This window comes from Neopelma chrysocephalum, unplaced genomic scaffold (assembly GCF_003984885.1).
Source record: "Neopelma chrysocephalum unplaced genomic scaffold, ASM398488v2 Primary Assembly neopelma1_59, whole genome shotgun sequence".
In the NCBI taxonomy this organism is placed as follows: Eukaryota; Metazoa; Chordata; class Aves; order Passeriformes; family Pipridae; genus Neopelma; species Neopelma chrysocephalum.
This window is the reverse complement of record NW_020897714.1, coordinates 25,584,762-25,611,346: the sequence shown is the minus strand read 5'-3', so window position 1 is coordinate 25,611,346 and position 26,585 is coordinate 25,584,762. Positions and strand designations below refer to the sequence as shown.

Genomic DNA, 26,585 nt, shown 5'->3' with positions numbered 1-26,585 from the left:
CTTGACCAGCATTTCCAGATGTAGTTCCATATCAACACAGATCTTTTGGAACATTGTGCCTCGGAAAAAAACGCTGCTGCTTCCAAATAATATATCACGGGCTTTTTCTCTTGTAGTCTTGAGACACTGATGCAAAGCTATGTGTGAAAAGGGAGCCTAATATATACCTGCAGTCCATTCTAAGCTCTCAGGCAATAATCCAGTTCTTATTTCTCATGTCCAAATAAGGAAATTCATTAAAATTCTAGCTATAGATTGAATGCAGTTTGATTTTTTTTCCTTTATCTAGTTGCGGGTAAGGACTTACCTCCAACTCGTAATTTCCTTCACCTCAGGAAGAAAACAAATCCTCTCATTCCAGCCAACATGTCAGCACTCTGACTTTTAACTCAGAAATAAAGTCTAGTAGGGCAAAACATTTCACACGGTACTAATATGCTTGACCCAATTTCTTATTCTAGTTCCTCCTACTGGTGCCAACACACTGTCCATTGTAGCTCCTATGTAGTTATACCCACATATCTGCAATATGGACTTAGCCCAGAGCCCAGGCAGGCTGTGTTTGTGACTTCCATGCCTTCCACTCCTACTAATGCCAACAGCAGATGAACAAGTAGGTGGCATGCAGGAAGATTTCTAAAGCAAATCAAGAGAGCAGAACTGCTGCTCACAGTTATCATGACCAAACCCCCACATTTGTACCTATTTCTCCTTTTGCATTCCTTCAAATCAAATGAAGTCAGGTTTCCTAATTAAGTAAAACCCCATACCTGTTTGCTGCAGCTGTCCCAACCTGAGCTTCAGTCTCAGCTATAGCTCAGTGATACCTAGGATCAGTTAAGGTTAACTCCAACTCAGCACTTTCTCAAGCTCTGCCTTAAAAACTATAACTTGAAAACAAGTCTGTACTGCCCAACAGCCCTGTTTTCATAAAACAGTGCTGCATCAATGCTCTGCTTCGTCTCCCTCTCCCCTCTTCTGGCAGACATTCATAAAATATACTGACTCAGTGGGAGCAAGACAAGGCAGAGAGCTACTGGTGGCTCGAGTGGCAGAGGCCTTCTGGCAGCACAATGGGAAGCTTCATTCAATAAACTCCCAAATGCTACACAGGCATACAAACTTACTAAAAAAAAAAAAAACCTCAACAAAATGAAAAAACCAAACAAGCCAAAACCAAACAAAAAAAACCAACGAAACAAAAAACCACAAACAACCAACAAAAAAAAAACAAACAAACAACAACAACAACAACAAAAAAGGAGACAAAAAAACCCAAAAATAAACAAACAAACAAACAAAAATCCAATCCAAACCACAAAAACATAGGAAAAAAGTCCTTGCCCCCCAAACTGTTACACAATAAAAATCACACATCTCAAAGCCCTCCCTGCATCCCCACCCAATCATTTCTACCCCCAAATGATGTTTATTGCTGCCATCTCAACCAAGTCAGCTGGTCTCTAAAAAGCTGGTTTTATCCCTTCTGCTTCACAGCCTGTCACTATCTAGGCAAGCTTCAGACTCATCTGATAACTCCATGGATGGTGTGCAAGAAAAAGCAGTTATAGCTGCACTGACTGCGAAGCAGATGGAAAAACACACGCAGAAAGCACCTGCAACCTTGTCAAGCATCTCCCTGGTTGCACAAGCAGAGCAGGCCACCTGCAGGTGCTCCTGAGATCAATGGTGCACCACCATCCACAATTTGAAAGTTGCTTGTCCCAGGTGCACCTGTCACACCTAATCACATTTATTTGTGTTATTATCCAAGTATTCAGAGCCTGGAGTGTGTTAAACCTTGCCGGTTTTAAGCAAACAAATGTCAGGGTAGCATAGCTTGTATAATCCACTTAAAACACATTACTTCTGCATCTCAAACAAGATCTCACAATTTTAGCTCCCACTGTAAATCATCCCACACATGTAACACCTGTTACTCCAACAAAAGAATACATTAAAAGGCTTTAATGATTAGAAAGAATATAAGTTTTTCTAAGGGACACCTGGAAACACAAATGCAGGGCATATGTTTTTATGTGTACTAGGAATTACACTGTCAGTCACATTTAAATAAGAAATATACTTTCTGTACTCCCCTTCCTGCTATATTTGAATAAAGAATAAACAAGCCCAAGGGTGCACAACATTTACATATTTCAGTGTGCAGGGAGCAGAATATCCTTTCAATGAGTCCTGTCCAGAAGGAAAGTGGTTCTTTTTTCAACTAGTCATTAATTGATACCAAACAAAACCTATATAAAAGACGTCTTTATCAAGGGATATTTTATCATGCTATTATTGGTCTGTTCCCATCAACAGGTGAGTTATGAAAAGAATCTGCAGTCTGGCAGTCTTGTCACATAAGCAAACTGGTAGTGGTACAGGTGGTCTAAAGTTAAAATTGGAGCTCTAATCTTCAACTTACCTCGTGTGTGTCAGACAGCCTTGACTATACAGCTCAGGAATATTGTCTGCCTGACCACTGAGAGATAGGAGCAGTGCAAAACTGAGGAAGGACCATGAAAGCGTAATCTCCTGTACAACTGAGTTCCCACTGAAGCATGGGGGACATCACAAATCCAGTGATTTAAATGAACGAGCGTGCAGCTTTCAGAAAATGGAATTTACCTTGAGGTTTGGGTTTGGTAAGCTTCCCACAGGGCTTTGAGATTGTGACAGTCTTCTGGCAGTCAGCATTGTGAAGGGCTCTCTTTAGGTTTCCAGTTCGAGTCTTCAGGGCGGTATTCAAGTCACATTCTCCCCAGGCCTGGAACTGGTATTTGCACTCCGCTGCAACGAGTAAATAAAGGGCAAGTTTTAAAACTCGGTGACTGAGTGGGAAAACAAAAATATTATGAGTCGAATAGGATATCACAGACAGTCAGTACATATAGACAAAAGGATGTGCAGTTGAGGAAAAGAATCCAGAGAAAAATTTGAAGATTATTTGCGGTAGTAATTGCAGTTTTCCCTCTCCCCGATGTTCTAAAGTTTAATCCTCTGGCTTTTGCATGGATGTTGCATTTTTTTCATATAAAAGAAAATACATTCAGCTGTGAATATGAACAATAAACAACAAAAACAGCAATGGGAATATCATCTACATTCTATATTCCAATATTTGTATGATGCCAAAGATTACCAAATAAGGCTTCAGAAATGTATATGCAACTACAAACTTCTCAGGTCTGAAACTGCAGCACTGATTGTGATGGTAAGGTCACAATAATGTCAAAACCATGCAAGCTGCTTACTAGAAAAAAAGCCAAGATTGCAAGCATCATCAAATTTGAGTCTTGGACAGATATCTTATCCACAACAGATCTGACATGTGTTTCTAAACTGTTGCACATGAACCTTCTGAACTGAACCATAAAGATGATATACACTGATCTTAATTCGCTCCCTCCACTGCCCACACCGGCAGCAAGGCTCGGATCACACGTCATAAGGTCACATAAAGCCTGTGATAACCATCGCAGAGATTCACAGTTGTGAACTTACACTACTGCCTTAAATAGGGTTGGACACCACAGGAGAGCAGATTTCAGCATGCTGGAAGACTGAGTTGATAATTAGTAGGTTATATGGACTCTATGCAGAGGATCTCTGAAGAGGCTGCCTTCTGATGCCCTACATGTTCTAGCTCTGATGAACTTCAAATACGGGACTAACCTCTTCACCAAGACATTTGCAGAACTAAGCAGAAAATACAGGCTTCCTGCTCCATTCTTAAAATAAAAAATGAAGCAAATCCCTTAAGAAACTGATGCTTACCTCCAAATTGCTTCTTCCAGTTGCAGGGAATCTTACACTTCTGAGTCTTGGTGGTTTGTTTGCACTCAGCTCCAGTGCGAGTGCCCTCACGTGTCCCCAGACCACAGTCACCATTGGTGGGGACACAGACACTCCACTGCCATTCCCCACAGTCAGACTTCTTCGCCTTTTTCTCTGGATGAAGACAAGGAACCAAGCAAGAGAAGTGGTCAGTACCCAGAGCCTACAGAGATGTTCCCTAAACTTAACCAAAGAGTCACAGCACCTGAAAGGGTGAATAAGGAAGACATTTGTAACACGATTGCTTTAAAAGCAAAAGGTCTGACATCCTCTTCCCAGTTCTGCAGAGACAGGTCAGCCTCTTTGAGTCCAAAGCAGGGTGATCATCCGAATTCACTCCCACTACCATGTCAGAATAGGGAATCATCTAAAAACCCTCAAGGATCACTGACCAAACAGGCAGAAAGACAGAAGATTGCTCAGAAAGGACACTCCTCTGTCTCCAGTAGCCGATGGCAGGCAAATATTTTCAGTTCCAATTGAAACACCATACATTAAACAACTAGAAATGTGTTGACATTGTGTATCAGAGGATTTGAGCACCTCTGGGAAACAGCTGTGGGATTCAAACTTTGGACTTGGTATACCATGTCACATTTTATGTCAGAATATGACCAAAACTCCAAAGGCAAAAAAAACCTGTGTGGAGAAGCATATTTGAAGTGCTGTTAGTACAGGTGGGTTTATTGCTCAGGGACAAAAGTAAGGATCATGATTTCATTTCAATCCTTTAAACCCAAGCCTTATGAGAAAAGACAGCATTGTCACTACTTAGGCCCCCAAAACATCATAAATAACTTTAAATAACCTTATATAAAATTAATTTTCTTCTAAGTTTTGCATGTTTACATTCACATTTTCTCGTATTTCCATACAGCCACAATGGTTAGAAAGCCCATTTTTTTTAGTGGGAACACTAGTTCCGATAGACTCACAGTTCATATTATCTTGAGTGTAAGTAGCCTGTAAATAATAAGACCTTAAGAAAAGCACCAAAAAATATGTTCTTTAAAAAATGTCAAAACTGGGTTTGACAAATATGAATTTTCCACCCCAGGCCTGTCTCTCCTATAATGAGGCCTGAGTTCATCACTGACAGAAAGCAATTACCACTGGATGTCTGGCTGGCTGTGCCAGCGAGTTAGTTCAAATCTTTGTCAGAGGATTTTCACATCAGACAGCATTGGTGTAGTATTGTCATATACAACACTGAACAAGCAACATAACTGCTCTTTCATCACTCCTGTTTGGTTCTCCCTAAGTCAAGCATGAAACTATTCCCGGAGCAAATTTTAAGCTGCCTTGCAATACCCACTGTGTGATAAACCAAGGACTCCAGTCTCCAGGGTTGTCAAGCTGCCAGTTTGCATGGAAACCACTTTCTGGTTTCCTGTTTAACACAGAACAACATGTCACAGCCACAAATCCCTACCCTGGATGTCAAAACGTTAACGAGTTACCTGAATTTCATAACAAAACCAGAAGCATTTGACAATTTCCCACACATGCAATCTATCTTGGGGATTAACTCTGAATTACACTGGACCTTACCTGGTTTCTCTTTTTTGCCAGCCTCGGTGGTACTCACAGCTGCCAGAATGAAAACAAGTGCCAGGAGGGCAGCTGTGAACATCCGACGTTGCTGTTGTTGCTGTTGCATTCTGGAGATCAATGACAGAGAGGAAACAAAAAGGTTGGTTAGACTGTAAAAAGTGGGACTCCATCTAAAGCAGGTCAAACATAATTAGCTATTGGCAGAATGGGCAATTATCTTAATTCCAGAGAGAATATGGAGATTTTTAACTATTTTCCAGCCTGTATACCAAATCCCCAACATATATCACTGATCTCATTGGATGAATTTTGCCACAGGAAGTTCTGTAACTATTGCTCATCTTCTAGAAACCTGTCAGAGAATCAAGGATCCTGACAGGTCTGGAACTTCCCTCTTTTTTTCTGACCTCTGGCTGTGTAAACCTAAGCAAAACATAGACTTCATGTTTCAGCTTACCAATTCATATTAAGTAGATAATTCTAAACTGTCCATCTTACAAGGGTTCAAGTTCTTAATAGGCTTAATTGACATCAGAAAAGAGCTTCTTTCATGAAAACCTGTAGAGGTAATATGTGATGCTTTATCTTAATTCTCATTGGTGTGTTGCTACCTACTTCTTCCTTCCCCTGCAATTAGTGTCTCTTCCTAATATAAATTAAGCTAATTGCTTGAAATGCAAAATATGCACAGAGATAGGACTTGCATACACTGCTAGAGGCTATCCATAGCATGCTAATGAACCCAAAATCTGGATTTGGGAAGCAAACATTCAAATATAAAAAGGAATTAAAAACATTTGCTTGGTGGTGAAACATCAGTCACCAGCCAGTCACCAAAAGTCATTCAGAGCCTTCCCTTTCACTTTGCTATAACTTGCATTGTCTCATTTTGGCAATGTTTATAGGAAAGCAGGGCCTTAACAAATACATATGTTAAAAATAAGCAACCTCCCCATTTCCTAGAGACACATTTCTATTAAGCAGCCAGGTACCAAGATGGTGGACTAGAGATTGTTCAGATGAAAGGAAGGTTTTTCCAGCTTTTCTTTTTTTTTTTCAAACCAGTACCTATAACATTCATGTTACACCAGCCCTCCAAGGAAGTGTCAATAGCGCTAGCCACTAAGATGGCCTTAAACACTCAACTAGACTGATATTTACAGACAGTTTAATGGCAACCTGATCTCATTTGCTGAGCACAGCAACCTCAGGGGAGAAATATTTCTCGACATGAACAAAGAACAAAATGTATTTGAAATTTAATTTGGCGCTCCTCAGTATTCTCTGCTGGCAACCTCTAGCTCAAATGCAACATAATTGTAATTGACGTGGAAACCAGCAGAGGAATCCCAAACACAGACTTTTAAGTATCTAGCTTTTATATCATGCTAGAAGTCAGATGAGACAACTTAAGAGTTTTGCTGAAATGAAGTTACTGTGAAGACTGCAAGAGACCTGGCATTCAAATGTCTGAAAGAGCTGTCATTAGCACCAGTTTGGTTTACTTCAAAAGAAAGTACCATTTCCCATCATGAAGAAAGGACCCCCAGTGTTTCCAGTGAACTCAAACAGAGCCTGGAGCTGGAGCACAAGTTGTGTGTGAGCTTGGGCTTGTTTTTCCCTTTATTCTGCTACATGTTACCACTCAGAGCCTCTCATATTTCCCAGAAAATTAATTATTAAATAAATAAGTAAATAAAAAGAAATAACTAATTAAAAAATAAATATGCAACCTGCCTTTTAGTTCAGCTTACTTCAAACTGGTTTTCCATAATCAAACAATCACCGCTTCCTATGAGGAAAGGCTAAGAGAATTGGTTTTGTTCAGCCTGGAAAAGAGAAGACTTTGAGATGACCTAATTGAAGCCTTCCAGTACCTGAAGGGAGCTCACAAGAAAGATGGAGAGACTTTCTACAAGAGCAGGTAGTGAAAGGACGACAAGGAATGGATTCAAGCTGAGAGTAGGTTTAGATTAGTCACCATAATATAAGAAAGATATTAAGCTATTAGAGATCATCCAAAGGAGGGCAACAAAGATGATGAAGGGCCTTGAGGGGAAGCCGTATGAGGAGGGTCTGAGGTCACTTGGTCTGTTCAGCCTGGAGGAGACTGAAGAGAGACCTCATTGCAGTTACAACTTCCTTGTGAGGGAAAGAGGAGGGGCAGGCACTGATCTCTTCTCTGTGGTGACCCAAGGTAATGGCCCGAAGTTGTATCAGGGGAGGTTTAGGCTGGTTATTAGAAAAAGGTTCTTTCCCCAGAGGGTAGCTGGGCACTGGAACAGGCTCCTCAGGGAAGTGGTCACAGCACCAAGCCTGACAGAGTTCAAGAAGTGTTTGGACAATACTCTCAGGCACATGGTGTGACTCTTGGGGATGGTCCTGTGCAGGGCTAAGGGTTGGGGTCAGTGATCTTTGTGAGTCCCTTCCAACTCAGCATATTCTGTGATTCTGCAGATATTAGGAAAAATTTCTTTACTGTGAGGGTGGTGAGGCATTGGAACAGGTTTGCCCAGAGAAGTTATGGAAGCCCCATCCTTGGAAGGGAGGGCCCATATTTCAAGGCCAGGCTAGATGGAGCTCTGAGCAACCTGGTCTAGCAAAAGGTGTCCCTGCCCACAGCAGGGGTTTGGAACTAGATGATCTTTAAGGTCCCTTCTAACCCAAAGAATTCTGTGATTCTGTGATTCAGAGTTTCTATACTGTTAAAACATCAAACTCCCCACTCAGCCCCTGCAAGAGGTGGCCACATTGGGTTTGGGGCTCCCCCCTACATCCCTTCTGCCCACCCCAGGGACCTAGGATGTAGTCACATCGGGAATCATGGATAACTGTTACTAGGGAAGCTGCCTTATATTAAGTTGATAGGGACTCAAATTCAAACCTGACTGACACTATTTTCAGCAAAACAGGCAGGGAAAACAGTTGGGTTTGGGAGTCTGAAACATTCCAGAAGCCCTATAAACAAAACCCAACAGAGCGTTAATATAGTATGTTTCCTAAGATTCAAGCTTTCCTACAGCCAAAATACTTGCCAAGTTGTCTAAGGCAAATGCTAAACCTGCAGATACAGCTATAGATATTTTGTCTCTCTGCAGAAAGACACAGGCTGGTTCCTGAAGTGCCTTTCCTACTAATTACCAACAAGCGAAAAGCCACGTTGTACAAATGGAGACCTTGCCTCACACCACATCAATACCTCAAATATGATGTAACCAGTATGACTACAGAAGATCATGTAATTGCTTTGCACACGATAGATAACGAGGGCTGGTGCTCTCACAAAATTACAAACAGCCAATATGTAGTACCCATGAAATAGTAGATATTTTTTCAGAAGGCCAGAAAATTCCACTTATCAGAAATTATTTGAGTTCAATCTTCAGTTTTCTATTCAAATATTTCAGTTGACAGTTAAAAAGATAGATGAAGACAAAAATTTGTTGGATTGGTCTGGTTTCTGCAAACAATATATTCTACTGAAAATAACTTTCCCTTTTTTGGTTTACGTTTTCAAAATTCAAAGGTGACAGTTTTTGCTTTTTATTAGATTATTTGACAATATTTCTAGTTCAACCTTTGATTTAAAGAACTGCCAAAACTCCTATTAGCAACAAAATAATAAGCGTTTCACGATATGCAAAATGGACTCCTCCTCGATATTTTCATTTTTGTAATAAGCCTTCTAGCTACACCAATGATAACAAGTAAATCTTGTCATGAAGGGAAAGCATGTCTAAAATCCTGTATGGCAACCCCCTAAAGAGAGCAAGACAGCAGCATTTAAACAAATGGCAGTGGTATTTACAACCACAGAAAGACAATGACAAAAGTGAGAGAAAGGAAAGACATTTGGGGTGGGGGGAGCTCCAGGAAACTTCAGAAGAGAGAAAAGGTAGAGAGAGAGAAGACAGTTTAGAACAGTTTAAATTGGAAGCTGGAACAAGATCAGAAAAAGAGAGTGAGTAATCACATAAAGAGAACCAAAACAGGAAAGAGAGGAGAGACAAGTAGTTAATGATAGGGAAACACTACAACAGAGAGTGTTAAGAAAACATGAAGAGTGTAACAAAGTCAGAAGTAAAACCCAGCTGAGATGCACCAAGTGACTTCTTGCAGCAAAAATAAGGCACAGGAATTACTTCAGTCTTACAGTTGATTTCAGAGTCAATCTCTGCTTGGGGGTAAGAAGTGAAAGGAAAATTAAAAAATGTCACACAATCAGAGAATTAATGAGTTCATCAACCATCCACCCATGGGTTCAACTGCATGTTGAGCACCAGAGAGTCAGGCAGAAGTCACCTTATGGCTGCAGTTTAAGCAATCTTAGCAGAGCTTGAGCCTCTCACTTCAAAGCCTGTACTACTTCCAATCTCATTTTATAATCACACTCATCTCTCCTGAACCAGATTCATTAAATCATTCATTTGCTGTGATGAGTACCATCCACATGACTAAGTGGAACACCTTTAGGAACATCTGAGATTAGCTCAGTTGGTTAGAGCATGGTGCTAAGGTTGTGTTGTGGGTTCAGTTCCTGTATGGGCCATTCATTTAAGAGTTAGACTGAATCATCCTTGTGGGTCCCCTCCAACTTAGAATATTCTGTGAAATCTGTGAAATACCTTTCCTGTGGACTGCAGCACACAAATCCTGGCTCTACCAGAGATCCAAACCGGTATCTGCAAAGTGTAGCACAGCGGCATGCAATCACTTCCATGTGGGTCCAGAAATGCTACTGACACCTTCATGTAGTGTCAGCTTTGTCTATCAGCCCAAGAGAAAGTTTAGTCCATCCAACCCCAGGCCCTGAAAATGCAGACCAAATTTGGCAGCCTGAGGTATCCCAGGTGTTTTCATGCTGTGCTCCTTAGACCTCCGGATGTCTGTTAGTGCAATTAAAGCTTGCCAAAGTGACTCTATCTGCACTCATGTAATTAACTCATATCCAAGGTACTCCATTTCTCACATGTGAACAAGTCTTTCCCGAACATTTCAGAACAAAACAGACATTTTCAGATGAAGCTCTATCAGCATTATTTTTCCTAGCCTGACTGAAGCTAGCATAAGCAGCACATCCCAGGATCACATATGCTTTTTGCAGGTGGCTTTTTTTGCTGCTAATAACTTACATGAACTTCCCATCATCTGTTCTTTCCAAAGCACCTGGCAAGGTCCCAGATTACAGAAGAGAGCATTTTTTATTAGTCCATATGAGAATAATCTACCCCTCTGAACAATCAGGTTTTCTCACATGGCTTAACCTGTTCATATCCTCCAGCTCTTCCAGCATAAAATGCCAAATGCCAGTTGTGTTGATAATGCTGTTATGCTACATGTAGTGCAATACTGTAGGTATTGCCACTGCTAAAGATGGGCCACAGGCTTTGTAGTGAGTTTGCAAGGGCTCTGGATTGAGGCTTGTAGAGGTTTGCCCTGTCTGAGTATTCCTTGGCCTGTACACAGCTTTGTCACCTTTGCTTCAGCTGCAACAGCTTTTTTTTTCCTAATTGACCAACTAGCTATGGCTAACTTGATTTAGTTTTCTTTGTCATTGTGTGGAGCCACACAGGTTTTATGACTCTTATAATAATATACTTTAAAGAACACAGGGCTGGTATCTTAGCAAAGGCCTTCAGAAGTGGAGAACAGAATGCAATGCAGAGGAGTACAGACATGCAAGATATGAGATGGGGCACTGGCTTGACAATGGAGAACACACCCACTATAAACAACTGACCCAAGGTCAGATAAAGAAATACAGATCTGAAGTAAGAAAAAGAACACAGAAATACCTAAAAGGTGCCATATCTAGTAAGTTTGGGTATAATATGAACTGCAGATCAGTGAAGAAAGAGAAAGGCATCGAAGCACGCTAGCATACATAAAAAAAAGCAACTCCAAGTTGATCTTAGAGTGAGGAAAAAGAAACCAACAACAGGAACATCCTCCTGGCCGAGGACCCCAGATGATGAGAGATCACCATAACAATCCCCCTCACCAACACCACAATGAAACCACCAATCTTAGGGCCAACAGGAGCTGGGGAAGGGTCAGCATAACATCAGGAAAAGTAGTTGAATCTAATTGTATGCATAAGAATTGTAACTTTGGTGGTGGTGGCATTGTTGTTAACATTATTATAACATGTGCATAGGCAGATCTTTTTCTGTAATAATTACATCTGCACTAATAATGATTCTTGGATTAGATCATTAAGATTTCAATTACACTAACAGTTCCTCTTTTCCAGTAAACAATATTTTGAGCATAACTATGACTCCCAGCTTCATCTTTTAGCACACTATTATTTTCATCTCATGCCCATAATAACAATGCCTCCCAAACACAGACTTAAGAAGTTCCTACAACCCATTATTTCTGTTCACAACACTGCTCATTTTAAGTCCTCTTTAAACACCTTGTCCATGTTAGAACTAACTTTTGCATTAATCCTTCTTTTTTCCTGCTCGAATAAATAATTTCTCATCAAGTCCCACAACAAATAAATCACAGTTTGATTAGTCCCAGATTAGTCACATCTACAAGATCAGTTTTTAAATGAGCTAGGCTGGGACATCAGTCTCATTCCAGTAAACACATGCTGTGTTTAATGAAACTTAATATTTAACTCCGCTTCTTAAATTATTCTCTTATTCAAAATACGTTCTACTTTGCAGTCCATCGAGGGCAGATGAATATGTCTGCAGTTACCTGGATCTGTTTCTTTCCCCCTTGTTAAATATAAATATTATATTTGCTATGCTTCAATTGTACAGCAGCAGGAAATAAAATTTGTTGCATGCTTTAACAGTCCTAATGAATCTGAAAAGTCAAATGCCATTTTTACAGGACTATGAGGTGAAAACCTACAGTTTTCTCTGTTAAAGAGAAATTAAGAGCATTTGGCTCTTAAGAGTTTCAATTCAGTAACAGCTGCAGAAACTTCTGCTTCTCCAGGTCTCTTTCTCATTCACCACCTGGTGCAATGCCCCTACATCCTGACCCTATGTCCTCCTATATAGGAAACAGGCAAATGGTCACACACTTCTGGACCCAGACCTTTATGAACCATAATCTTCCAACTGTAATGTCTTCCCTCCTCCCTTGTACACATACACATTTCCTTTGTTGTCTTTATTTAAACTACTAGGAAAAAAAAATTAAAAATCTATACTTGCTTCTCATTTCCTTTGTAAGATTTAAGTCAGCTTACTTTTCAGTGAGTCTCAGCAATCTTCCACTTCTGAACTTCCAAGATACTTCTTTACTGGGTGATCAGTACCACTTTTTAAAATTTTTAAAAGCTCCTGATAGCACTTTAGTGGGTTGATCCCCAGTTAGATTTGGAATTCCACTCTACAGTTTTTTTCCCACTCTTTTTTATTTTTTTTTTAGGAAACAAATTTTGATTTTTTTTTCCTACTTTGATAGAAATAAATTTGAGTCAGTCCTTTATTAAACATCTTACATTGGTCCAACATACATCACCAGTTCACTTAATTTCACAAAAATCAACTTTTAAAATTTAAAATCTTAATTAGAGTTATGTTCATGCTCCTATACAGCATAAAAAAAATCAGCTTGATAAAACTTGATACAAGTGGTTATTTTTAAGGATGAGTTTTAAGAATGAGCTGTAAGGTCATAGTGAATTAAATTCTAAAATAGCTCAAATTTGTATAGTCCTGTGGTAGGTAGTGAAGAAATCACATCCACAGATAATTAGCCGCTATTACCATTAGCACCATTTACCTTCTCATTTAAGTTTTGAAAGATAAACTCTTCTGTAATGAAAGATCTCCCTTTATTTTCCCCATGCACAATGACACAAGGACTTCCAACTAAAATCACATCCAACTTTGGGATGACACAAAACTAGTAGGTGTTTTTCCACACTTCATCAAGATAGTTTTGAGTCATGTAAATCCTATCTTATGCATCATAGAATCATAGAGTATGTTGAGTTGGGAAGGACCCATCAAGATCATCGAGTTCAACTCCTGGCCCTGCACAGGACACCCCAAGAATCACACCATGTGCCAGAGAGCATTGTCCCCAGGCTTCTTGAATTTAGACAGGCTTGGTGCTGTGACCCCTTCTCTGGGTTCCAGTGCCCAACCTCCCTTTGGGTGAAAAACTTCTTCCTGATATCAACCCTAAACCTCCCCTGACTCAGCTTCATGCTGTTTCCTCGAGTCCTGTCACTGATCATGAGAGTGAAGAGCTCAGTGCCTGCCCTTCCACTTTCCCTCATGAGGATATTGAAGACTGCAATGAGGTCTCCCCTCACTCTCCTTTTCTCCGGGCTGAATAAACCAAGTATACCAATAGCTCTTATCTATCTATCTATTTATTTATTTATTTAGTATGCATCATTCATTTCCATTACAGTTTTATTTCTTCTAGTGTAGTTTCTATCTTTTCTAAACCTCTTCTGGACTTTCAAGTTCTGTCAACCAGTCATGATTAACATTATAGAGTTTATGGGGGCTAACCTAATAATATCCATTTGCAAGTACTACACCTCTTTCCAGCTTCTCCAGTAAATTTCCTGGGCCATTTGTACTCAATATTTCTCTCTGTTCTCACCCAAATGTCTTCTGGGTTCCAGCTTTTCACTAATTACAGTCCTCTCTGACTACTGTAGTTTTCTATTTAATTTAGTTCTTTCTCTTGACTAATCTGCCATCCTAATATTGTTTCTTTATCTGATGCAAAATCTTTATTCACCTTACTTTTCCTTCCTGAGTACTAAAAGTAGACATAGACATCACATACATTTCTTTGTACGCTTCCTTATGGGTAAAGATCCCCAAACTCTCCTAAGAGCACAAAACTTTGAGCCAAGTTGCTGGTCTTCCTCATTTTGTTGCACCTTCATGGACCAAAGAAATGCTGAGTTCATTTCAAACCATTACTATAGTCTTAGTTGTCTAAGCTTAAGAGTGAGCCAAGATTTAAGGAAAGAAAGAACCTTTAATCATAATAACTGACTGTTCAACCAACAGTACTCTCTGTGGCTCAAAACCCATGTCTTAATTTCATTTCTAACAATGGCGATCTTTCAGAATGATTTTGTTAAAGAAAACCTACTAGAATAATAATGAAACACCAAGTTTTCATCTTTGGACAAATTAAGTAACGAAATTATATCTAACACTTGGGAGAGAGTGCAGGGGTAGAAAAAGGTGAGTGGGTTGTTCAGTGTATCAAAATGCTCATACATATTAATTCAGAGACCTGCAGCTACTGCAATCCTGCCCATACTCCTTTGACTTTCCTGTGAGAGCTTGATATCCTCTTGTCACACAGTAATGAAATTTCAGGAGCTCCATCAGTAACACCAAAGAGTGGAGGTCAGTAGTCTGAGCCTGTGAACTAACAAGACAGTCCAAAGCCACGTAGGAAGCCCTAAACCCTACTGAAAATAAGCTCCCAGCGTTTCAGCCCAGGAGTATGTTCTGGTAGTGGAGCCAGCATCCCAGCATCAACCTTCAGGTCCCCATTTCAAAATGCACAACCCAGTGCAGCTGGCAGGTTGTCTGGCAAAATGATGAAGAATCAGAGAGGTTTCAACAAGCAGGCACTTCTCCTCTTTTCTGTTTTCCTTCCTCTACTGTGCTTCCATTTGAGGATAGAGAGAGGAGCCACCCCACATGGAAGCAGCTCCAGCAATGCTCTCCCTCCATGCAGGAGAGGAGAAGTTGGCAAGCAGCAGCTGGTAGGGAAGAGAAAATTGCTTCCAGGTGAGCCAGTGCTGGAAGGAGTTGGGTAAACAGCAATTTATTCACCAGTAGAGTGCAAATTTAAAAAACATAAAATTGAGTATAACTATCTGTTTGTTGCTAGGGATCAGCCAGGGGGAAGTGAGAAAACTCTAGAAGGCTGAAATTATATTTGACAAACTTTCTTTATTTTTTAAACTAGCATTTATACTCAGCTACAGCATGAGGTACCCATAATAAAAAGCCAGAATTAAACAGTTAGCTAAAAGGGGAAAAAAATTACAGCATGACCCTTTTGATAAGCCCAAGTCAAACACTTCGCTTCAAAAATTGCAATGTGTAGCTTGGGGATGACATTTTTAAATATGTAATCAACTCCATATTCTCTTTTCAATATGGACATTATTAAGGACCAGAAAAATAAGCATTGAGGCCAGTGAGCTATGCCAATGCCACAAAAATAAGCAGGGAACCAAGAGTTGCATGCAAACAAAAAACAAAACAAAAAAAATCCCAAACAACAACAACAACAACAACAAAACAAACAAACAACAAAAAAATCCAAACCCAAAACAAATAACCTATTCACATGTCCCATCTAGCTTTGTTCAAGTAAATAAGCTAAAGTAATTAGTTAAGTTGTGGATAACAGTTGCCCTAGCCTTTGACATTTGCTTAGTTGATTGCATATTTGTCTCTCACATCAGGCTAAGGTAAACACCCATACTGTGGATATTTTATATTTCTACCTTCCCAGGCATAAATTAGTAGTTCAAGTTGATAACAGATACCACAAGGTATACAAATTTTGCCTTTATATTCTGAGCATAATTTAGACTGACTAAAGACTCAAGAAAATGGACAGTACAAACAAATACAGATGGAATATTTCTTTCATTTTTCCAAAATTGTTTTAACAAAATAAAAATGTTTCAGAGGAGAACATGAATTTCAACAAGATGGTAAGTTTTTGAAAGAATGTTATGAATTAAAATAATTTTATTTGTGTTTTTATAAGCTTACAACTACACAACTGCATTCCCTCCCATTAAAAATATAATTTTACATAAGCTATGCAGAGGATCTTAATGCTTCTCATAGGCAGACTCTACAGATACATCTGCAACATAACATCAGAACTAGGAATCTGAACCTCTGTTTGAACTTCTCATTAGCCAGCTCTATCTCTCAGAGAGCACCAAGAACTGTGTAATTCCTTCATTGCAAATTTTAAACAAAATTTTGTCAAACCAGGGCACTATAAGTCCTTATCTGATCATAGAAGAATGAACAAGTCATAAAAGGTGTCAATTTTGGGTCAAACTTTAACATTCATGCAGTAGAGTTGTAAACAAGAATATAAAATGGTAATAGATAGTTTCTTCCTCATAGGAAAAGTGTAGTAAGTGGAAACATAGTGCTAAAACAAACACAACAGGCGATATGGGTGGTTTAAAGGCCAAGAATTAAAAATCTAATGGAGATGGCCAAAACCTTCCAAGGGGATTAAAAATGTTATGCTTCTCTCTTTCCAGACTTCCAACATGAGATTTTTAAAAAGTTATTTTATTTTCAGAAAGGCTAGGGAACACAGCTAATATTTCTAAACCATCAGAATTGGGAGGAAAAAAACCAAAAACAAAACACCTAAGCAAAACAAAACAGCAACAAAAAAAACCCATTCAGCGTAATAAACTGATGTTAAGAAATTAGCCATGTCAATAAAAGTATGAAAAAACATGCTGTTCTTTCAATAAAAGCATTATATTTATTTAATGTAAAAGGGATGGTTACTGTTTTCTCTACTGGTCCCCAGTCAGGGTACAGAGATTACTTTCTTAGCCTCAGCCTTCAAAATTTCTCTTAGAAACAAGATCATTGAAAAGAACATCGCTGTTGAAATGAGTTTTCTTCCTTCCCCAAGCTCTTATTTTGTTCTCATCCACAATGCACATATTTTCTTCCTCACTTTTGCTCATGCTGGGTCTGAGCAAGTCTGGGCTCCTAAGTAATAACTAATGCTGACTTCTGCAACTGCCTCTTCTATTAACCTTCCCCTCCCATTGCTCCAGCTGAGAGGCTGAAGAAAACAAAGCAAAAAAAACAAAACAAACCAACTTATATTTCAGTTCATTCTGCTATATTTCAAGATCCTAACTGAAAAAGACATTTTAAGCAGCTTGTTACTGCAATTTTTTTCCGTCCCTGCTCTTCCCACAACAATCACAGCCGCTGTCTCACCATCAACGAAGTCACAGTGGTTTTCTTAGACTCTCATTTTTCCAGGACTAAAGGTGAGATTAAACACTCCTGGATCTTATCACCAGGAAGACCACAGGAGACTTACCTCCCTTTTCTCCAAATGTTTTCATTTCCGTGACAGCAAGGCCAAACTTCTGACTAAACTCTCCTGTGCATCATCTGCATCACAATTTCTCTCTTGGAGAAACCTTGTGTTGTGGTCACAATTTCTCCAGCCACTGGTAAATCTTTCAACTCTGCTCCTCCAATGTGCTGAAAGATGTAATTACTTGATAATGGCAGAAGGACAAAGCATGCCTATCTAGGGGGGAAATGGCTCTTATTACTTATTTTTTCTGCCTCCTTTCCTGCTCCAAACTAGCTACTATCTTCGCTTTGCCTAGTGATCATCTGGTTGCCTCAGATTGTTAAAACAATGAATTTTTTCATGGTTTTTCAAAGTCTCTGACAAGTGACCAGATCCCCACTACATGGCTACTGTGACACTACAGAACTAGGAAAGGGTAAATAAATACTGTCACAGAGAGCCTTCTGGCATAAGGAATGTTGCTGACACCTACTTGGCTAGCTAATGTGTTTTCATCTACCAGAGATTAATTTGAGTACCTTCTGAAAAATGTTAGAGTAGGGTGTGGCACATTCCCATCCACTTGTGAAACAGAGGGCAGAAAAAAATCTCTCATTCTCCCTGTCTCTCTAAGAAAGAGTTTTCTTCACTAGTATAAATGAATGTATTGAAACAGAACAAATTTATGAAGCCCCATTTTCTTGACCATTGCAGTTGTAACAATGTCCTATGGGTATCACAGTCAGGGGAAAAAAAATGGAGCAACCAAGGAATACAACTATTTTTGTAACTAGGTCCAGAGCAGAAGGACAAAATCTGTGTGCAGATATACACTGATGTCACCACAGGCCCAGTGGTCACACCATTATTGTGAATTAATCATGGTTTGAGAGCTGTTTAAGCTGTGACATGATTTTCATTATGAACAGCTGTACTGTACAAGCCAAACAGATGCCTCCACTGTATTTTCATTTTCTCCCTCTGCCCCAACAAAGACATTTTCAGCTCAATGGCAGTAGGCAAATCACAGCATGTGTCAAGATCCCCACTTCTCCATCTATGAAATAGGGATAATAGCACTTGCCTTTTTCAAAAGAACACTGAGAAACCCATAATAAAAGTGATTATGTGAAGAGGGGATAATTTTATTATCCAGCATCAGCTGCAGCTTGCTCTGTATTCCTGAATCTCATGCCTCCATGGTTCCAGGTTTTGAGCAGGGTAGCCAGACTGCCCCGGCAGAGGAGAGCAGCAACACTGGGCAGCTCCCAGTGGCTCAGTGTGTTGTTGAGGGAAAGCTGCAAGATTCAGCAGAACTCCCTTATCTTTGATAAATACCTTTCATTGAAAGTAAACAGATTTTGTCAAATATTTGAGTTTTGATTTGCCCGAGCTAACTGTGAGGTTGGAGAATTTTTTTTACTTTTTTTACCTCCAGTCAGACTCTGGGAAATACTCCATACTCATAAAAAAACCCAACATTTTATTTCTCTTGCTTATTATGACTCTGTTCGTTTTGCTGTTTGTCCCTTCAGACGACATGGTCAGAAACTTACCTAAGCTGAAAGCACATAGCCTCTCACCTATGTCCTCTACTCATCTTTTCGAGGGACTGCATTTTTTTTCCCAGAGAAATTGTTGCTTTGCTTCAAGTGACAAATGCCAGGGCATTGGGACAACTATGCAAAAATGAATGAGGAAAAAATTAATTAAACTGAACCAAGGCTGAGTGAAAGTAAATCTGTGTTTTGGCCTTGTTCTAACACGGGGCTAGAATGTGTTTTTAAATCATTCTCCTTCAAAAAGAGTTAGCGAGCAGAGGGCAGCAGTTGTGTAGCATGTTATCTCATCTTTGCCAGTCAGGATGCGAATGGCATCCCCAAGGCACATAAACCCTCCAGTGTGACACCAGTCAGCAAATAAAGACAAAAGCCCAGACCTCATATTCCGAAACTGAAATTCATAGAAACACAGAATGATTTAGTTTGGAAAACACCTTTAAAATCATCGAGTTCAACCATTCACCTAGACTGCCAAAACCACCACTAATCCATGTCTCTCAGTGTCACATCTACACATCTTTTAAATACCTCCAGGGATGGTGATTCAACCTCTTCCCTGGCCAGCCTGTTCCAATGTTTGACAGCCCTTTCAGTGAAGAAAATTTTCCTGACATTCAACCTAAACCTTCCCTGGTACAACTCAAGGCCATTTCCTCTCATCCTATCACCTATTACTTAGGGAAAGAAACCAACCTCCACCTCACTACAACCTCCTTTCAGATACTCCACAGCCCTTCCCACCTAGCTAGAGCTTTAAGAACTGCCTCTTTTATTCCAGTGAGACCCCTGGTGGCCTAGTGGTTAGCGTGCAGGACTTTCACTGCTGCGACCACGGGTTCAAATCCCGGTCTCCTGGCCTGATGGAGGTCGTTAGCCCTGTGTGGCCATCCATCTATGAGAAGGACACTCTAAACAAACCTACGTCCTGAGGACCTCACTGCCATTGTCCAAGCTTGCTTGGCCCCGGCAGATGAACCTTAGGATTAAAGGGTGGGCTCAGTTCAGCGCAGGCTGTGTCTCACCTAAAAAAATCCATTGCGCAGGCTGGAAAGGTAAAAGACCTTTCCCCAAATCTTCGTTCACGAAGATGGGCCATTATTATTATTTTATTCCAGTGCAACTTAACAAGCACTTAAGATGGACCCTGCCTTAAATTCACAAAAGAACATTCACGATGGCATTTAGTAGTAACAAAAAATGAGTTGGGATACACCGCCACTCCCTTTTCAGGTACTAGAGACTGGCCAATGTTCACCATAACCATATTGGTGCCAGTAAGGAGCAACTCCTTTCAACAGCTGCAGTGAAGCACCTTTAGGCACTGATAGTGAACAGCTGTATTCTGTGTCAGCACCACAAGGTAGTGCCTCCACCCATAGGAGATTCTCCTAGAAACAAGCAAGTCAGTGCAAGAGAAGAAAGTAAAATCACCTTCCCTTGGCAGAACAGAAACTGGGGTTTAGAAACATGAATAAACTTGCTTGTAATTATAAAAAAAAATAATTGTGTGATGGAGAGAACTTTTTTCAGAGAAAATAGTCTTTCACCTTAACCAGAAAAACATCCTAGATAGAAAATTCCACTTTTAAATATGGCCAGGAAGACAGAGTTCCCCCTGTCCAGTCCCCTACTTTGTTGGAATAAGTTTCATATTTCTACCCAAGGTAAAAACCATCAAAAGATATCGTAGCTGTATCACATGAGGCAGATGGAAGAGGATGAAGCTGTACAGCATGCAATACATCTGAGGTGAGACTTCAGTGCAGCCTTTTTGGCTCTTAGACCATTGAGGTTTTTTGCTATATTCCATAAGATCTCTCCATTTTGGAAGGCAATACAGAGCTGCATACTTGCAGGAAAATTTTGGTAGCTACAGAATAAATCTGCATGCTGCTGTAACACTATTGAAAGGACACTGTGCTGCAACTACCTTCCAGCCATGCAACACGTCAAAATATATTCAATTTTTTTAAAGTCTGTTTTCACGTACCCAGGCAGGGTGGGAATGTGCTTTCGTGGCTGATTAGTCTTCTCTGTCATCATCTTCGTCTGGTGGAAGGTTGTAGATAAAAATTAGGAAACTCCATTCAAATTAAAAATTCTTCTCATCTGACATCTCAGCTGTAAACTGATGGTCACAAAGTTCTCTCAAGGCTACTAAAACAACCCTTTTTAAACAAACAAAAAAAATATACAAAGTCCTCTCTCCAAATTGACAGGTAGCATTCACCAAACCACTGGAAGGTGAGAAGCTATGTCCTTCCAAAACCAGACACATACTCAATTCTATCTATGTTTCTGAAACTAAGAATAATTTCTAGCATTGGGAGAACATACAACACCACCACAAGGGGAAAAAGATGAAGGAGTTATTTATACTATTAAATATTTAACAGATTCTTTGGATGGGAAGATCATACACAACAATAATCAGAGAACTGAAATTTCATTGAGTAACACTAATGTAAAATTTGCAATGCAAAGATGAAACTCTTCCTAAAATGTGGGCAGGCAAAAACGCATTTCACACTGTTCCCATAGTCATCATTTCGCATTTGTCAGAGATCTCTGTATTCACCATGCAAGTAGGAGCCAGAAAATCTCAGGGAGACAACTGGATACTTTGGCAGAGTACAGAGGGAGAACCAGATCCATTGTTATCCTGAGAGTCCAATCAGAAGAACCAGATACTCAAAGAAGAAAAAAAAGTATTAAACGTTGAAATCTAAGACCACTATCTTATGTGTAGAGATTTAATAGCAAGCTGAGAAAAATAAAATGATTCAAGGACTACTTTTCAGCTTACTCAAGATTCATATAAATAAAAATGCAACAGGTCTCATATTAAAAGCTTTCTTCAGAGCTGTCTTTCCAAACCCCAATAGCTAAAGAAATATTTTATTTTTATTTCTTTTTTGTTTTATGAAGTCCAGATTCTGCACAGACTTGTGTGACAAGAGTCATACTAATGACATACTGCATCATCACAGTGTTACAGAATCAGCCAGAAAAATTAGATTGCATATAAGAAGGAAGAAGCTGACATTTTTCACCTCCAAAGGGAGGCTACAGCCTGGAGGAGGTTGAAGTAGTGCTGGAAGGCAGGTTTTATTCAAATTGAGTTCTTATTAACATATAAATAGGGTAATTTTTAAAAGCTGTATCTATGCCACATATTCAAATGCACTAATAACTAAAAGTAAAAAGAAAAAAAAATTGAAGGCCCAGAACAGCTCAGATTTGTTATTGTTCTACTAATTGATTGTTTCCAGACAATATCTTTTCCCACTTCTTTCCAAACCAGACTGTTTTTCACCTTTGGACCTTATATCACAGGAACCAGGCTCTTGATGAAGCTCTTTGAGAACCACCTCTTTGGGACTTTGAACAATCAGTTAGTCACACAAACTTAGTGTTAATTTGCAAGCAGAAAGTAAAAGTAAGAGAAAAATCATTCATAATTTTCTCAATTACAAACCAAAAATTTAAATCTTGGAAGATCTGTCTTCAGATTCTGTCTGTGATTGATAGCTGAGGTTATGATTACTGTTTCCTGTTCCTCAATATAGCCCTAGCTACAGCTCAAAGATTTCTCAGGCATCTCAATCACCCATAAAGAGAACTTGTTTCATAGTACAGATATTTCTAATGGCCTCTAAGACATTTTTCTGGAAGGTGAGATTATTACGCCCTAGTGAATATTTAAGTATTTTATACCACAGGTTTAGCTTCCACAGGAGATACAGAGAAATGACCACTATAAAGTGCCTTCTAGGACAATATTTACAGCATTCAGATGTGTGAGTTTTGGGCTGAAAAGAAAAACTTTTTCCAACACAACAGAGAGGTGATGTGAATCAGGACTGACTCACTAAATATCCTATCCAAAATACTACCAGATAAGGGCAAGACACTATGACATAGAGTAGCCTTTCTGCTCTCTTCTTCCCTGGATGAGCAGCAGTTATTCCATAAACTTTTAAACTTAACCTGCAGTTATGTGTAGCTACATCTTGTAATTGCATTTCTCAGTGAATAAAATATTTGCTAAATGTGATTCAACAGAATTTTCCTGAGAATGTGTCTCTCAGCAGAGTTGCAAGACAGTCCTTTTTTGTGTGCATGAAAGAAACTGCTTCTAAGTACTTCAACAATCATAGAGGTAGGATTTTTAGAAAAAAGTTCCATATTTTTCTGTTCTCTGCATGATGCATGTAGCAGTACTTAGAGATTCAAGTGATGGAACTTCATAGTCAAAACCATGTTTTTCAGACCATATTCCTAAAGTTGAAACCCAGGTGGTCTCTTTAGAGCCTGCTGGTGAGTGGAGCTCTAGGGATCACATTGTTTACACCATTTAGGATGTACATTTTTTTCCCTCCTTATGCAGACTGCCACTTCTCCTCCTCCCAGTCCTCTGCACTGCTATTACGTGCAGAAATTCAGTACTGTATTTCCCCATATGAAGAACTTGGCAAGGAAAGACCGTGTGCTCTTGGCAGAAGTTTATCCTGGGATTATGCCAATAAATAATCATTTTCTGGTTGCCACAAGCATCCCATTATTTCCATTTGGCCATTCAGTCCACTCCAGTTCAGCTCTGTTAGTGCTTCTTTAATAAACCCTTATTATCAGGGGCTTAGGCCTCAGTTATTTGAATTCATGCTTAGCCGGGACTTGGTATTCAGGGATCCAGTCCGAATGTCCTTAAAAAAATATATTATTAAAACACTTACTTTGCCACAGAGCAGGGACAATGAAATTTCGTTGGCTGCAAGTTATATTTGCACTCCTAAAGACTTAAGAAAAGCTGGATATTGAGTCTTGTTTTATAAACAACACTTGGAGGCTTTAGTTCTCAGTGGAAGAGAAATGTGATGTCAGTCTTTTTGCCTTCATCCTTCTCTGCACATATACGCCTGTTGTTTACAACACAAATGAATTTCATTTTCTCATCCACTTTTAGTCACCTACTCTTGGGGCTAGATTTGGTGGGGATGGAGGAGACCCAAAACTGAAAAGCACCTTGAAGCTCCCACTGGTGTAGGTTCAGAGCAGGGACAGCACCTGAGACAGCTCTCTCTCCCACAACACAACTCTTGGCTGCTCCATTAGCTCAGTCCCTACTGAGGAGACAGCTCCCGGGCTTTACAGCTTTGATCCAGCAACCTCAGTTCTCCTAGAAAACAGCAACCAGTCTGTATCACTAGTGGCATCACACACACACATTGAATCAGCAAAGTGACTGGCTCCAGATTTTGAGTTTTAAGAAACTAAAGTTAACTACAATGCTACACAGATCAATTGGGAAAACCAGTTTGCCAGAGATTAGTCATAAATCTTTGACCGTAGAGTTTGTCACTGAAAAACTCACAACTAGCTCCTTCATGTACTCCACTGTCGTAAATCCTTTAATATTTAACTTGTGCTTGATTTTCTATTCTTTACAACAATGGTGTAATAATAATAATGGCCAGTCTTCGCGAACGAAGATTTTGGGAAAGGTCTTTTACCTTTCCAGCCTGCGCAATGGATTTTTTGGTGAGACACAGCATGTGCTCAACTGAGCCCACCCTTTAATCCTAAGGTTCACCTGCCGGGGCCAAGCAAGCTTGGACAATGGCAATGAGGTCCTCAGGATGTAGGTTTGTTTAGAGTGACCTTCTCATAGGGGTACCGGGGAATCGAACCTGGGTCGCAGCAGTGAGAGTCCTGCATGCTAACCACTAGGCCACCAGGGGTCCCAACAACAATGGTGTAAAAAACACTAATCATCGCGATTCATTGGTCCCAGGCTGGATGTCTCTATGCGGTACCTGTCCAGCACAGGAGTAGCAGCAGGTATACTTCAGACAAAGCAAGGATGGCATCTGTTTGCTATTCTCCAGCAAGTTCTCTTTGTACAAGATGAATTCTACCAGAAACCAACATTTAGATGCAAAAAGGTATATCACCCATGGTTCAAATTTGTAAGGATTTACACTGTGCTCCTTCCCTTCCAATATATCATCCCTCAATATCATACCATCCTTACTGTCCTAGAGATAAGCACCAGTGAAACACATTCTCATCCCCTCCACCCTCTCGTCTCCTTTGCTCTCTGCAATTACAATCAAATATGCAAACCACAGAAAATGGATTCTCTGCCCTGCATCCTAATAAGGATGGCTGGTCCCCTAGAACAAAATGGCTTGCAAGACGTGGAATTACATGACTTGTTTTTGAAGTAGGAACAGGAGAAAACCAACAAAGTGTGATAAAAACACATACACATTTTGGACTTCTAAAGTGAAGTCCTTCTCCATTCGCTGCTTCTAGTCACTCTGCAGATTACTCCAGAGAGTAGTCCAACCTGGGAGGACAGGAAAGTTACAAAAGGTTTCTCAAAGAGGTCCTTTACTCCAGACAGAATCCCTTGTGATCACTTTTTGTTTCTCTTCCCATAAACTCAACTGAAACTCTTTGCCACTATTGCTGACAGAGGAATTTTGAGACCAGCACGGTAAAAGCAGCTTTCCAGGGACTGCACTAGTACTGTGAGCTGCCACAGTAGTAATAAAGGCAAGTTAGTGTTTGGCTGAAAGATCGATTTCATGGGCTCCTCTCTGGGCCCTGGGACCGTTGTCAGAGTGTGGAGCTCCTGAAGGCTCTGGATTCTTCACTCACAGCAGAATTACACACAGAAGAATCCTAAAACAACAAGATTGCAATCGACCTCAAATGAAATCAGTGTCATATAAACCTGTGAAATTGCAGCTGCCTAGAAATCAAACTAGAGCACCAAACCCTGTAAGCTCTCCATTGCTTTTTATACTCTTCACAAAGGACTAGAAAGCTGAATATTGTTGTAACTCTAAATGGTACTTTCCATTGATCCTTTGTTTCTAATTTCTTCCCAGAGGTTCAATAGACAGAAAAGTGTTGTGTTATGCACGGTTGTTACAATTTCTGTAAAAGAGAAATTCAGTTTCGATGAATCTTCCAAGAACACAGCCTATTTTAACTACTGAGTTTTTCATTTCTCATTTTTGTGAATCTGCGAGAAACAACGATGGAGCGAAAAAGCCGTAATAGAACTGCAATAGCTGGCAGAGTTAACAGGCAGGTACAGGGAAGGGGTGGGGGAAGGAAAGAAGAAAAGGTGAAGGACGTTAACTCTTGAAAACTTTCCACCAAAACTACGATAAGTCCTTATTTTTTTATTTCTGCACAGCTCAAACATGCAATGCAATCAGTCCATTCGTACACCTACCACCAATGGGAGGGATTTTTCCAGAAATGCCTCAGGACTTTATTGCAAAACCCCAACCACAAGGCTAGTATAATCTATCGTGAATTAAATGCATGATTTCTCATTAGGGACGATAACTCAAAGGTCCTCAAGGTAGATTCATTTGCAGTATGTGTATAGGTGCAATACAGCATTGCCCTCTGCTGGATTTTAAGCTCTCTACTTGTGAAAAAGTTGCCTCTGGCTGAGCTAGAGTGAATGATTTTTAAACAAGCACTGTACTAATTACCATAAGGGAATATCTTGCCACCAAATAAGGAATGAAACAGTGAATGAATGCT

At 39.8% G+C, this 26,585-nt stretch overlaps 1 protein-coding gene across 2 annotated transcripts in view; it reads right to left on the bottom strand.

The window, feature by feature from the left end:
• The window catches only part of PTN (pleiotrophin), an 80,969-nt gene that overhangs the window by 19,386 nt on the left and 34,998 nt on the right, over positions 1–26,585 (bottom strand). For both annotated transcript variants that reach the window (XM_027680577.1, XM_027680578.1), the window contains exons 2-4: positions 5,392–5,501; positions 3,781–3,954; positions 2,632–2,793 (exon numbers count right to left, since the gene is read on the bottom strand). In XM_027680577.1, coding sequence (XP_027536378.1) covers positions 2,632–2,793; positions 3,781–3,954; positions 5,392–5,500 — 445 coding nt within the window. In that variant the 5' untranslated portion in view covers position 5,501. The remainder of the gene's footprint in view (positions 1–2,631; positions 2,794–3,780; positions 3,955–5,391; positions 5,502–26,585) is intronic.